The sequence below is a fragment of the Diospyros lotus genome, chromosome 8 (assembly GCF_014633365.1).
Source record: "Diospyros lotus cultivar Yz01 chromosome 8, ASM1463336v1, whole genome shotgun sequence".
Classification (NCBI taxonomy): domain Eukaryota; kingdom Viridiplantae; phylum Streptophyta; class Magnoliopsida; order Ericales; family Ebenaceae; genus Diospyros; species Diospyros lotus.
Genome location: NC_068345.1, coordinates 35,846,508 through 35,861,382, shown reverse-complemented (window position 1 = coordinate 35,861,382; position 14,875 = coordinate 35,846,508). Strand labels below are relative to the sequence as shown.

The 14,875-nt window shown below is 32.9% G+C and overlaps 2 protein-coding genes across 3 annotated transcripts in view; one reads left to right on the top strand and one right to left on the bottom strand.

The window, feature by feature from the left end:
* LOC127807605 (peroxisome biogenesis protein 1) overlaps window positions 1–4,118 on the bottom strand; it is a 32,963-nt gene extending 28,845 nt beyond the window's left edge. For both annotated transcript variants that reach the window (XM_052345604.1, XM_052345605.1), the window contains exon 1: window positions 3,552–4,118. In XM_052345604.1, the coding sequence (XP_052201564.1) occupies window positions 3,552–3,800 (249 nt within the window). In that variant the 5' untranslated portion in view covers window positions 3,801–4,118. The remainder of the gene's footprint in view (window positions 1–3,551) is intronic.
* A 10,175-nt stretch (window positions 4,119–14,293) lies between these two features.
* Window positions 14,294–14,875, top strand: LOC127808616 (uncharacterized). The gene has a single exon (XM_052347186.1). It carries the CDS (start codon window positions 14,294–14,296, stop codon window positions 14,873–14,875), a length of 582 nt encoding a protein of 193 aa, XP_052203146.1.

Sequence of the window (14,875 nt, the reverse complement as noted above, 5' to 3'; positions counted from 1 at the left end):
TGATTCTAACACAGCAGTATCTGGCCATTGTTCTGGTAAGAATAATACCAAATCAGCTGATCCTTTGTTTGTTTATTCTCAACGACCAAAAGACCAAACTAAGCTGCAACAGTGTCAATCATCTCTACCAACAACTGCTAGTCCTTCAAAAGACGCCTACAGGACTGGAGAAGAATGTTTAAAGGACAGCCCTGAAACAAGGGAAACTCTCAACAAGGAGCATGACACTAGCAGTGATGCAGCACCTGAGGACGGGCTAGATTGGGCAATGCCCATAGCTCTACGAAAGGGGGTAAGGTCCTATGCAAAATACCCACTAAAAAATCATTTGCCCTAAATTCAGAGGGTAAGGTCCTATGCTAAGTTGTCTCCTAAATTCAGAGGGTTTATTGCTAAAGTTGACAGTATAGTTGTTCCAAAAGATATCCAAGGAGCAATGCATGATCCTAAATGGAAAGCAGTGGTTATGGAGGAAATGAAGGCCCTGGAGGGAAATGGCACTTGGGAAATAGTGAGGAGACCTTTAGACAAGAAGATAGTTGGATGCCGATGGGTATTTACTGTGAAGCATAATGCTGATGGTAGTGTTGAAAGGTATAAAGCCCGGTTGGTGGCCCAAGGGTTCACTCAAACATATGGGATAGATTATGAGGAGACTTTTACACCTGTGGCTAAGTTGAATTCTATCCAGGTAATCCTTTCTATTGCAGTAAATTTAGATTGGCCACTGTTTCAGTTTGATATTAAGAATGCATTTCTTAATGGGGACTTAGATGAGGAAATATATATGAGGATCCCACCTGGTTTTGAAGGGAAGGTTGGCATAGGAAATGTGTGTAAGCTAAGAAAATCTCTATATGGATTAAAGCAGTTACTTAGGGCATGGTTCAAAAAATTCAGCATAACCTTAATTCAATTTAGGTATCAACAGGGACAAACTGATCATACGTTGTTTGTGAAAACCATAGAATATGGGAAGAAATCTATTCTAATTGTTTATGTTGATGATATCATTGTAACAAGTGATGATCTACAAGAAATTGCAACCTTAAAAGGACAGTTGAAGGCGGAATTTGAAGTCAAAGATCTCGAGCTTATGAAATACTTCTTGGGGATGGAAGTGGCTAGAAGTCAAGAAGGGTTATTTGTATCACAAAGAAAGTACACCCTGGATTTACTAAAAGACACCGGGATGTTGGCATGCAGACCTACTGGCACTCCACTAGACAAGGGCTAGAAATCAAGAGAAGAAGAGGGTGATATTCCGGTAGACAAGGAGAGGTACCAACGCTTGGTGGGAATGTTGATTTATTTGTCTTTGACTCGGCTTGACATTGCCTATGCAATAAGTAAAATAAGTCAATATATGCACTCACCCACACAAAGACATATGGATGCAGTATTTCATGTACTAAGGTATCTTAAAGGAACACCTGGAAAATGATTAATGTTTTGAAAAACAAAAGAAAAGAGAATTGAAGGATTTGTGGATGCAGATTGGGCAGGCTCAAATGAGGACAGCAGGTCAACAACGGGATATTGTACCAAGGTATGGGAAAATGTGGTGACATGGAGAAGCAAAAAACAATCAGTGGTGGCCCGTAGTAGTGCTGAGGCAGAATTCCGAGCGATAGCTCAAGGAATATGTGAAGTGATATGGTTAGAGAGGCTACTGAAGGACCTAAAGATACCCTTGGCTCAACCTACAAGGGTCTACAGTGATAGTAAGTCGGCAATATGCATAGTAAAGAATCATGTTCAACATGATCGCATGAAGCATGTGAGGATAGACAGAAGTTTTATAAAACGAGAAATTGAAGAATGAGGGATAGTCTTGTCTTATATTCCCACCAAAGATCAAGTAGCAAATCTGTTCACAAAGGCTATGGTGAGATCGGGGTTCAAATTTCTGATTGGCAAACTGGGAATGATGTGCATCTACTCCACGGTTTGAAGGGGAGTGTTGGACGAAATTCAAAGTTGAAGATCGTTTATGAAGGATAAGGCCATCCGACCATGTAGATTGAATTATTGTAACTTATAATTTAAAGTTTGAATGTGTATGTTTAGATTTTAGGTTATCTCTATAATTTAGGAGATAGTATTTCCTAAGTTTTAGGAGATAGAATATCCTATCTCATCTCCTATTTTCTAGGAGAAAAGATAAGGATAGGTAGAGTATTTAATTTCTTGTTCTCAGCACATTTAGAATCAATCAAGCATTACTTTTCTGCTTGTTTCAGAAACATTACAATTGGACTGCTTAAAAATTTATTAGAAAGGCAGACTGCAAAATACAAAGAGTAGAAGCCAATTTATGATTGCTGATACAGAAATGTCATCTTATAACATTAGTGACCACACAGCTTACAGTCCAAAAAAAATGAGGGTCCATTTCATGACAGTTACAATTCCTAACTTCGTGCTTAGGAAGTCAACATACAGTATACACTTGACAAGTAAACAAGGACTGACTGGTTTTTGATTGTTCAAACTAATTGTAGTTGAATACAATAAAAACATACCAACCCTTGATCCCATCCAATAGGTGGGGGGTCGGCTAATTTTAGTTGGATAAAGAAAGGAAAATTCCTTAAGAGTTTCTAAGACATCTTGACACCCATATTTATCAGAACACTGATATAAAATGATGTAGGAAAACATGAAGAAAATAAATGCATGCAGAGATCCATTGCCAACCTGCTTCACACCTCACTTGTTGACAATACAATAACCATGGGAAAATCATGTGGAACAACATCATCAAACACAATAATCAACAAAATCCAAAAGGTTATCAGATTTCAATGCAGCATCAAGAATGAAAATGGAGCCTCACTATCATCTTATGACCACCTCACGCTGGTCAAGTGTTGGTGAAAACTTCTCAATTTACTCTGTTAAAGTCTAACAACAAATAGATCCCATTTAGCGACAACTGTTTATTCTGGAATACTTTTGAAGGACATGCCAGTTCCAATAAAATATTCTAGAATGTTTCTTTCCTTTTGAAAGTTGAACTCAATTTAAACTGAAATAACACAAGGATGGCAATACTTCAAACCTTCAACTGTCTCCATAATCCAATCTCCTCCTCGCTACTCTCATGAAATAGTAGTAATCAGGTGGAGATGGTTTTGTGCATTTATTAGCACGAGACTACCATCGTAAGCCAATAGAATATTGAACAACACTAGTAGCAAAGTCCAGTACACTATATAAGAAAGTTGAATACAAGTATAGAATTTAATTTTTCAGATAACATCCATGTGCAAACAAGCTGATAAATAATTATTCAGAAATGAAAGTAACAAGGGCCCCTAATTTTACTTCGGAATTGGCACTTGTATCGATCCTTCACCCTTTTCTTTCTTTCTTTCGCTTCTTCACCACCCCCCCCCCCCCCTCTTTTCTTTTCTTTTTTTTTGCTTTGGTCTATGACATCCCATACCCACGGATAATAAACGAAACAAAAAGAAGAGCATCAATTCAGCTCCCAGTTGTAAATAAGAAAGTTGAATTGGGGAAACAAGGCGGTTTATGAAACGCACCTCAATAGCCGGGGAAGAAGAGGCGGAGCCACACCAGGCAACGTGCCATGGATGGGGACCGTCCCCCTCCTCCTCCTCGTCCTGCCGCTGCTTCTTGAAGCGAGGGCGAAGCTCGAGAGCGAGAAATGCCGGGAGGGAACCAGAAGGAGAGGCAGAGGAGCAAGTTTGTTGAAGAGTTTGGATGAGATGTAGCGGAAGCGACACGAAGCAGCTCTCTATCTCTCCCACTACTCTCACCTCCAACTCCATCGTTGCCCCTCCTCTTCCTCAGATAAAAACCCTAGGAATACAGCTTGGATAGATTAATTGATCGAATTGTGGGGAGTGAGCCTTGAGAGAGGCTGGAGAAAATATTGAGTCCTGCAATCACACCACGTCACTTGGTCCACTGGAATTTTTCCATTAGCGCGTTTGTTAAGCGCTGACGTTAAACTCTCGTCTTCGTCTTCTCCGACCCCCTAATTGCTTCTTTTCCCCGGCGCTGCAACACAGAGCACCGGCACATCACTCCGGTTGCAGGTTGCTGGCTAAAACTTTTTTGCCTTGAGAATCGCTTTGGCAAAAGTTTTATTTTTAGATTAAACTAGTGGATCACCCTGGGATGCATGGATATCGTAAAAAAAAAATATGTTAAAGTGAAATTTATATAATTTTGTAGTTATAATAAATGAAAATCATAATAAAAAAGTAAAAAATAAATAAAATAATCATATTACAATCATGAAAATATAACAAAAATATTATAGATTTTGAAAGATTTTTTTATATGCATTGAAGGGTAGATAAACAATTAAAAGCACATAACTCTATCCCGAAACCATGTAAAAAATAAACTTAAATTAAGATGTAATAAATAAGCAATGCGTAAAAAATACAAAAATTACACTATAACAGAAAAAAAAATAAACGATAACCAACCTCTTTATTCTAAAATATGCATTCAAGGGTAGACGTTTTTTTTTTGTTAGATTTTACGTGTATTTGTCTCATATGTGTATACCACACGAACCCTCAAGGCCTAATTTTTCTTAGTTGCATTCACATCACTCACTTGACAGAATAGTGGTGCTATGTTACACCAGAAAACCAAACTGGGTAAAAAAATAAGGTTGAAATTTACTAAATAAAAGTGAAGAAGAAAATAAAATTTGAGAAGAATAATCGAGAAAGGAGAAGAGAGGAAATGGAAGGATTGAACAGGAATGGAGAGAAAGAAAAGAGAGAGATATTTACTTTTTTTTATTAATTTCTCTTCCTTCAAATTCTCCTATTTCTCTCAATTTATCAAATCACATGCCATCATTAAAGGTGTATTTGATTTCATTACCTATAATTTAATTCTATGTAATATTGCCTAGAAAATAAAAACCACCTCACACCTTTAGAAAATAAATTCAATGAAAAAAACTTTAAATGCTTGTACCATGCATATTTTTCCATAGAAAAATTAAGAGTGTTTGATTATTTTTCATAAAAAATGTGTAATAATTACATATTTTTCATGGTAAATATGTGCAATCAAACACACTCAAAAGGTGTGTTTGATTGCATTACCTAGAATTTAATTCTAGGTAATATTGCCTAGAAAACAAAAATCACCCCACCCCCTTGGAAAATGAATTCCATGGAAAGAAGTTTTAAATGCTTGTATCATACATATTTTTTCATATAAAAGTTAAGAGTGTTCGATTATTTTCCATAGAAAATGTGTACTAATTATATATTTTTCATGGTAAATGTGTGCAATCAAACACACTCTAAGTTTCTCTTTTTTCTCACGCTTTGCCACACAATTTGAATCTTACTCAACATAACTTTCAAAATACAAATTTAATTTGCATTTAATTTTTCCAAGTCTAACATATAGCACATCTTCAGAGAATTAAATAAATGACAATAATCAATTAAGTTGAAAAATAAAATTATGATATTTAAAATTATAAAAAATAAATTTAAATTAATTAAATTGTATGTAAAATAAAAATAATTTAAATAATCAATTAATTATATAAATAATAATAATCAAATTTTCAAAATTGATTATCCATACATGACTTTACATATTTCTCCTAACAATTAATTACCACATTTAAGACATGTCGAATTTTTAAGGAAGTAAAAAAAATAAAAAGTTAAAAAATAAAATTATAACATTTAAGTTATATATAAAATTATAATATTTAAAATTATAAGAAAAAAATTTAAATTAGTTAAACTATATATAAAATAAAGATAATTTAAATAATCAATTAATTATAAATGGTAATAATCAAATTTTCAAAATTGATTATCCATGACTTTACATATTTCTTTTGACAATCAATTACCACATTTAAGACAGGTCAAATTTTAAGAAAGTAATAAAAAAATAAAATTAAAAAGTAAAATTATAATATTTAAATTATATGTAAAATTATAATATTTAAAAATATAAAAAATAAATTTAAATTAATTAAACTATATATAAAATAAGAATAATTTAAATAATCAATTAATTATATAAATGATAATAATCAATTTTTCAAAATTAATTATCCAACTTTACATATTTCTCGTGACAATCAATTACCACATTTAAGACAGATCAAATTTTTAAGAAAGCAACAAAAAGATAAAGTTAAAAAATAAAATTATAATATTTAAGTTATATATAAAATTATAATATTTAAAATTATAAGAAAATAAATTTAAATTAATTAAACTACGTAAAATAAAGATAATTTAAATAATTAATTAATTATATAAATAATAATAATCAAATTTTCAAAATTAATTATACATACATGACTTTACATATTTCTTCTGACAATCAATTACCACATTTAAGACATGTCACATTTTTAAGAAAGCAACAAACAAAAATAAAGTTAAAAAATAAAATTATAACATTTAAGTTATATATAAAATTATAATATTTAAAATTATAAGAAAATTAATTTAAATTAATTAAACTATATATAAAATAAAGATAATTTAAATAATTAATTAATTATATAAATAATAATAATCAAATTTTCAAAATTGATTATCCATGACTTTACATATTTCTCTTGACAATCAATTACCATATTTAAGATAGGTCAAATTTTTAAGAAAGTAACAAAAAAAAAAAGTTAAAAAATAAAATTATAATATTTAAATTATATATAAAATTATAACATTTAAAAATATAAAAAAATAAATTAGTTAAACTATATTTAAAATAAGAATAATTTAAATAATCAATTAATTATATAAATGATAATAATTAAATTTTCAAAATTGATTATCCATACATGATTTTATATATTTCTCCTGACAATCAATTACCATTTTTAAAACAGATCAAATTTTTAAGAAAGCAATAAAAAAATAAAGTTAAAAAATAAAATTATAACATTTAAAATTATAAAAAAATAAATTTAAATTAATTAAACTATATAACATAAAGATAATTTAAATAATTAATTAATTATATAAATGATAATAATTAAAATTTTAAAATTAATTATACATATATGACTTTACATATTTCTCCTCACAATCAATTACCACATTTAAGACATGTCACATTTTTAAGAAAGCAACAAATAAAAATAAAGTTAAAAAATAAAATTATAATATTTAAGTTATATATAAAATTATAAAAAAATTAAAATAATTAAACTATATATAAAATAAAGACAATTTAAATAATTAATTAATTATATAAATAATAATAATCAAAATTTTAAAATTGATTATCCATGCATGACTTTACATATTCCTCGTAACAATCAATTATCACATTTATGACAAGTTACATTTTTAAAAAAGCAACAAAAAAATAAAGTTAAAAAATAAAATTATAACATTTAAGTTATATATAAAATTATAACATTTAAAATTAAAAAAAATAAATTTAAATTAATTAAACTATATATAAATAAAAAAATAAAAAATTTACTTGACAGTCGGTATTTGACAATATTATCTAATATCTCAAGATTTCTCCCGATTTAAAAAAGTCTTATTTTTTTTGTAATTTATTTTAATTAAAATTTTATGCTAATATTTAAAAATTAATAATATGAATAAATTAATAATATTTATCTTGACTCTTCATATACCTTACACATTCTCCAAACACTATTTAACCATGAAAAAAATTATTTACATGTTCCAACAACTACATGTTTTTCACAAATATAGACTTAATTAATGACCTATAAAAATTTCATTTCGGATAAGCAAAAAAAATTAAAAAAAACATAATAAAATATCAAAATAGTAATTGAAAATGGGCGGGAAAAAATTTGACGGCTGCTTTGTTATAATATATATATAGATTTGGAGCCATCTAGTGATTTTTAGAATGGTATATTAGATTCTGACTTAATTTTGATATTTAATTTTAATATTTATAAATTTAATAATATGTTTTTAAATAATTAATATCACTTCTTCACAAATTATTAATTATTTTTAAAAAATTATAAATATTTTAAAATCAAATATATTTATAATTTTTTAAAATTACACACTTTTACTTTGAAAATTACACACTTTTTAAAATTATTTTTTAAGCATTGCAAAAAAATATATAATTTTTAAAAAGTAATTAATATTTTAAAAATAAGTATTTTTAATTATGTAAGTGTTAAAACTAAGTTAGCCTAGTATTATTATTTTTAAAATTAACGTTGACTATTAATGAACTAGTGATGTTATGTAAAATTATTCTATATTTTTTAATAATTAATAATATTTTTTATAAATTATTAATTATTTTTAAAAAATTATGAACACTTTAAAAAATATTTTCATAAATTATCAATTATTTTATAAAAATTATGAACACTTTAAAATAATTATTTGGTCTTTACAAATAAATATGTTATTTTTCTTAAAGATATATTATGTTTATTTATAACTGTTCATGCATTTTGAAAAAATCAAATATTTTTTAAATTGTCGTTTATCTTATGATGGATGAAAATTTAAGCATATTTTCAATCATCTAAATATTTAAAGTCTTTATTGAGAATCCACTTCCAAGCCTTATATTTCAAGTTTATTGGAAGGCAATGCCCAAAAAAATAGATCAAACTGTTTATATTATAAATTACGATGAATCAAAATTTAAAAATAAAAAATATTGTCTTAACCCTCACAATAATTTAAGACATAAGAAAAGCCATTAAGTATCTGTAAATGTAGAGATAAATTTAAATAGACGTAAATTTAAAATCTCAAATAAGCTGAATCATTTCTGAGCGGTTCAATATTTAATTCAATAAAAATTTATTTGAATTCATCTGTTAAGATAAATGAGTTGAGTTTGAATTTATATTTGAAATTTAATTTATAAATAAAATAATCTTGACCTTAATAAAATTCGGTTCATTAACTCGTGAGTTATCTCAATTAATGATCGGTGAACAATCAAATTATAAATTCGTGATTAACTTGTTTATAAATACATAATAAATATATTTATAATTTTATATAAATATATGATTTTATTTAGATAATATATGTATACATTAGTTTTATATTTATATACACATGTACATATCCACATACACATCCAAGAAACCCATATGTATTTGCCTGTTTCGTTCATCTCCACTCCCCTTCCCTTCATTTCGTCGTCTATTCCTACCTCTTCTTCTCCAGCAGGGAGGCAACCTGTCTGCGCCTGTCTCCGACACTGGGGCAGGGACGATGATTCTCCAGCAATTGCAGACTGCTGCTGGGAAGAAACAAAGAGGAGACTAGAGACCCAATCGCCTCCTTGGCTCTCACCGACCGCCCCTGCATCTTCCCTCTCCGCCGCCTCTCGCTGTCGCTGCACACCCTTCCCTCTGGTGTGTTTCCTGTTCTGGCTGTGAAATATGGTAGAGTTAGTGACTTTAATGGGAAGGCTGTAGGAACCATATCCTTAAGCCAATTAATCACAGAGTCAGATTTTCCAGAGCTCGAGCTCAAGCCTAAGCTCAAGTTTGTCGAGCCGAGCCGAAGCTCGGCTCGATTGCAAGCCTAGGCATAATCTCGAGTTGATAGAACAAGTCATAAACGTTGCTATGAGGCTGCAAACGAAAGTCTAAGTCAAGGGCAGGATTGATATGCAAACTCTTCCAATAACTAGGTGGTAGGCCCAGAGGTTATTGTTGAATTCAATGACCCAAGTGTCTAGAATCTCGTCTTTTTGCAATAACTGTTCTTGTCGTGACAACATCCACTTAGTTTTGACGTTCTTAGTTGGATGTTGCTCTCAAGCTACAAACTCAAGTCCCTTAGCGTCCATGGGAGTAGAAGAAGCCATTTGAACGAAAGAAAGTAATTGGAAGACAAAGGCAAAGAACTCATAAGAAGGAAGGAAAAAATACAACTCAATAAGGAATCTTGCAAATAAAAATGAAGCAAGAAGATGAAGTTGGAATTATCTTACAGAATTTACATTGAAGGGTGGAAAATAAGTTACGAATTACGTGATACCCCATAAATTTATTAATAAACACTAGAAGAGAATCCCAAAATGACGCTTCAAAAAGGTAAGGAGTTATTAAAATGGCAACCAAATAGATGAAACCTCAAGTAAGCAGCAAAACTTAAAATTAGTTTTTGGGGACTAAACTAAGAGATAAACATCTTGATGTGGCATTACCTAAAATTACCAGAATACCCCTACGCGCTAATAGTCTCGCTCGCCATGTGGATGGCCTGAGAGACTAACACGTGGCAAGTCAACAATCTTGTGCAGGGTTTGAAAGATCAAGGTCGGTCATCATCAGGTATAAAAAGTTCTACAGCTCTTACAGTTACAACGACTTGCATTTATTCTACTGATTTGAGCATCGGAGTCCACCCCGGGGGACCCTAGCCCCGCCACTCCGTTGTCTTGCAAGCTCTATCACCTAGATCCGACATCGCCAAGTCTGAGGTTCGATTCCCGAGGTCCATTCGCAGAGGTGACACGTGGTGGTCGGTCCCAAAAACCATCATCATTTGGCGCCTACCGTGGGGCCGACGTCCAGACTCGCTAGCCTTTTCTTTCCCTACCTCGCGCTTCGGACTTCAACTCCTCACCTCGGACCTCAGTCTTTCCATAAGTATCACACAACTTTCTCTCCTGGCCATAACTAACTACATGGCTCCCCGAAGGGACGTGACTCATAGCCAGGCTGGGGCTAATATAGAGGCCCCACCACAAGGGGAGAATCCACCACCTCCAGCTAGACATGGCCACGGTTCATGAACCGCCGGTTCCGGTTCATGAACCGCCGATTCCGGTTCAAGAAATCTTTGAACCTGAACCGAACCGCCCAAGGGCGGTTTGGGACGGTTCGGTTCCGGTTCCGGTTCGTGCCGGTTCGATCAACGGTTTGGACCGGTTCGATCAACGGTTTGAGCCGGTTCGGTCAACGGTTCCGGTTCCGGTTCAAACCGAATTTTTTTAATTTTTTTTAAATATTGTTGTATTCAATTTTGGTCCTTGTTCCGTTGTTCGGTTCGGTTTGGTTTCGATTTTTAATTGTTAAATGTAATTGTAAATATAAATATTCTCAACCATATTTTTAATAAAAAAACACTACTAAAAATTGAAGAAATATAAGTAATAATTTCATTAAAAATAATTAAAACAACTAAACAAGTATGTAATACAAGTAATTAATTTTTACAAATGTGAAAAATAAAAAATAAAAAATAGAATTAGACTTAATTTCATTAAAAAATAATTACAACAAAAATGTAATACAAGTAATTAATTTTTACAAATGTGAAAAAAAATAAAATATGGACTTGGATCCTACGCATCTTCATTGGAGTCGGAAGTCGCCGTTGTTGAACCATCATTAACCCATTCGTCAGATGATGATGAATGGATAAGTTCTTCTTGACGTCGCATGTTAGCTCTTTCCCAATCATCGAGGCAAACTTGAGCTTCCAATGATTCTGGAGCCAATCTTGATCTTCTTTCGTCCAAAATGTTGCCTCCACTACTGAATGTTTGTTCAACGGCTACAGTTGAAGCTGGAACTGCAAGAAGTTGACTTGCAATAATTGCAAGAGTTGGAAATGTCTCCTTGTGCCTTTTCCACCACTCCAAAATTTCAAAATTTAAACCTGTATCATCACCAAACTCAAAAACTGTGGTTAGATAAGTTTCGAGCTCCGAATGTGAGCTCGATCTAGGTTTTTTCCTCCTTTGATCTAAAAATTTATGACCCCATTTCATTGGTTGGGAGGAAGAGGAATGCGGAGCCATAGATGGAAATGATTCTTCACTACTAGGAGCAATAACATATGCTTCATATAATTGATTGCATAAAGTTCTAACCTTAGAAATTATAATATTCACATCAATTTCTTCATTATTTTCTAATCCTAACAACGAATAATAGTTAGACAAACACTCAATTAAACCATCAAATTTACACCTAGGATCAAATACCATAGTAACAAGAAAAATTTCAGGAATAAATTGATAATAACGTAACCATTTTTCTCTCATTTCTAAAACAGCATGACAAATTTCTTCAACATTAATTCCTTCCATTAATACACCGGCCACATTCATTGCTTCTATTAAAAATTGATGTGAAGTTGGTTTATAAACACTACTAAGTGTATGAGTAGCATCATTAAAAATTCATAAAATATTCAAAATTGAACTACAAACATTCCACATAGTTGGAAAAATAGGATATTGTGGAATATAATTTGCTGCAAAAGAACACAATAAATCTTTATATTCAAAAGATTGATTAAGTAATTTAAAAGTTGAGTTCCAACGAGTAGGGACATCTTTTGAAAAACGTTTTGGGGTTTGACCATTGGAGGTGCAAAAATGTGCCCATGCTTTTGCAGTTCGAGGGTGTACCCAAATATAAGAAATAACATTTCTAATTGGATCTAAATAAGAATTAAGTGACTTAATACCATCTTGAACACATAAATTTAAAACATGACATGCACATCTAACATGAAAAAATCTTCCACCAAAATTTGGTTGGCAAATTCTTTTCAATTCATTAATAGAAGCAGTATTAGCCGATGCATTATCAAAAGAAATTGAAAAAATTCTATTAACTAATCTATATTCTTGTAAAATTTGTTGAATTAATCTACAAATATTTTCAGCATTATGACTTTCATCAAAACATCGATACGCAAGAATTCTTTTTTGTAAAACATAATTTTCATCAACCCAATGACAAGTAATACCCATATATGAATGAGTTTGCCAATGATCACTCCAAATATCACTACAAATAGAAACATTAATATTATTGTTTTGAAAATATGTTATCAATTCAATTTTTGAGTTTTTAAACAATTTTAACAAATTCCTTTTCAAAGTATTTCTAGGAATTGATTTAAAACTAGGATTAACAAAGTTTTGACAAAATCGAGTAAAACCTAATTTTTCACCAAAACTAAAAGATAAATGATCAATTGCTACCATTTCAGCTAAACCAGACCTACAATTAGCTTCATTATAATGAAATAATTGAGGAGAGTTTGAAGAGGTAGCAAACCCGGATATTTGTGTTTGATCGCGGCTCAATCCAACCTTGAGCGGGTGCTTTGTTTGCAAATGTCGGGCGAAAGTACCATATCCACCTCCTTGCTTGAATTTGTATACCTGATTACAATAATTACAAGATACATCAAATTTACCATCTCCTTTTGGTGTTTTCTTGAAATGAATATTAAAAATATCAGAAGTAGAAATTTTTCCACCTCCCTTTTGTTGAGTTTCACTCTCTTGTGTTTGAAAATTTTGAGCTTCAAACTCAACATTTTCAACATTTCTACCTTCACTTGCCATTTTTTTGAAAAAAGTATGATAATAAAAAAATATAATAATGATAAAATAATATAGTAACAAGTAATAAATAATTAACAATATAATTGAATAAATTGATAAATAACAAAATGAGAAGATTGAAGAAATTGAAATTAAAATATTAAATGAGAGACAAAATTGAGAGAATAATAGCTTGAGACTTGAGAGAGAGAGAGAGAGAGAGAGAGAGAAAGTGTGAAAAATGAGTGGGGGAGGGAGGGGTATATATAGATAGGAATTATAAAATTTAAAAAAAAAAAAAAGTTGGGGGGGTCCAACGGTCCAAATTGGACCGTTGGGGGGGGGAGGGGGGGTGTCCAACGGTCCAAATTGGACCGTTGGGGGAGGGGGGGTGCACGGCCGCACCCGCACGGGGGGGGGGGGGGGCGGTTCCGCGGAACCGCCGTGCACGCGCACGGGGGGGGGGGGAGGGGGGGGCCGGTTCCGGTTCTCCGGAACCTTGAACCAGAACCGGACCGAATTTCGCCGGTTCGGTCCGGTTCCGGGTCCGGTTCCGGCCGGTCCGGTTCCGGTTCGAACCGCCGGTCCGGTTCAATTTTGGCCATGTCTACCTCCAGCCAATCCAATGCCAGAGGATCGACTCACCAGGCTGGAGAATCAGGTCCAACAGCTAACAGAGTTGTTGACTGGTTATTTAGGCCAGAATGAACAACATCATCTGCACATGCCCTCTCAGCGGGCGGAGCACCAGTTACCTCCTCCTACTCGGGAGCCTCGTCAATCCCGCCAGTCGGGCCAGGAAATCCACCACTCTGAGGCGGCGGGATCTACTTCTTCCCCCTCACGAGAAGGAGGGACTTCGCAGGAGAGGCGATTGCGTTTCCTAGAGAGGCAGGTCTAGGAGCTTAAAAAGGGAAAGGAAGAGCTGCCTCACCTCGGCTCTAACCAACCCTTGAGCAAGGGCATCATGTCAGAGGTCCCACCAGAAATGTTTTGTATCCCATCCATCAAACTCTATGATGGAAGCACAGACATATATGATCACGTAGAACTTTTCTCCTCTCATATGCTGGTGCAATCAGGATCCAACGCGATGTGGTGTCGGGCATTTTCAGCTACTTTGGGAGGTCATGCCCGGACTTGGTACTCATGTCTTCCCCATCATTCCATCAACAGCTGGGAAGAGCTGAAGACCTATTTTCTAGCCCATTACGCTCTCTTAAAGCGTCACCGGAAGTCTTCCATGGCTTTGGTGAACATCAAACAAAATCAAGGTGAATCCCTAAGGGATTTTGTGGCTAGGTTCAATGAGGAGGCGTTGAGCATTGACGAGTTCGATCAGCGGATCGCAATGATGGCTCTCCAGAATGGCTTGAGGGCTGGACCATTCGCTCAATCCTTGGCTAAGACTCCACCTCGTACTTTCATAGAAGCCCTTACATGGGCTAACAAGTACATCAATGCTGAAGAGGTGATGAAGGTGAAGCGGGCTAAACAGCCTGACAAGAAAGAAAGAAAGAATGAAAAGAAAAAGCCGATGGTGGAATAG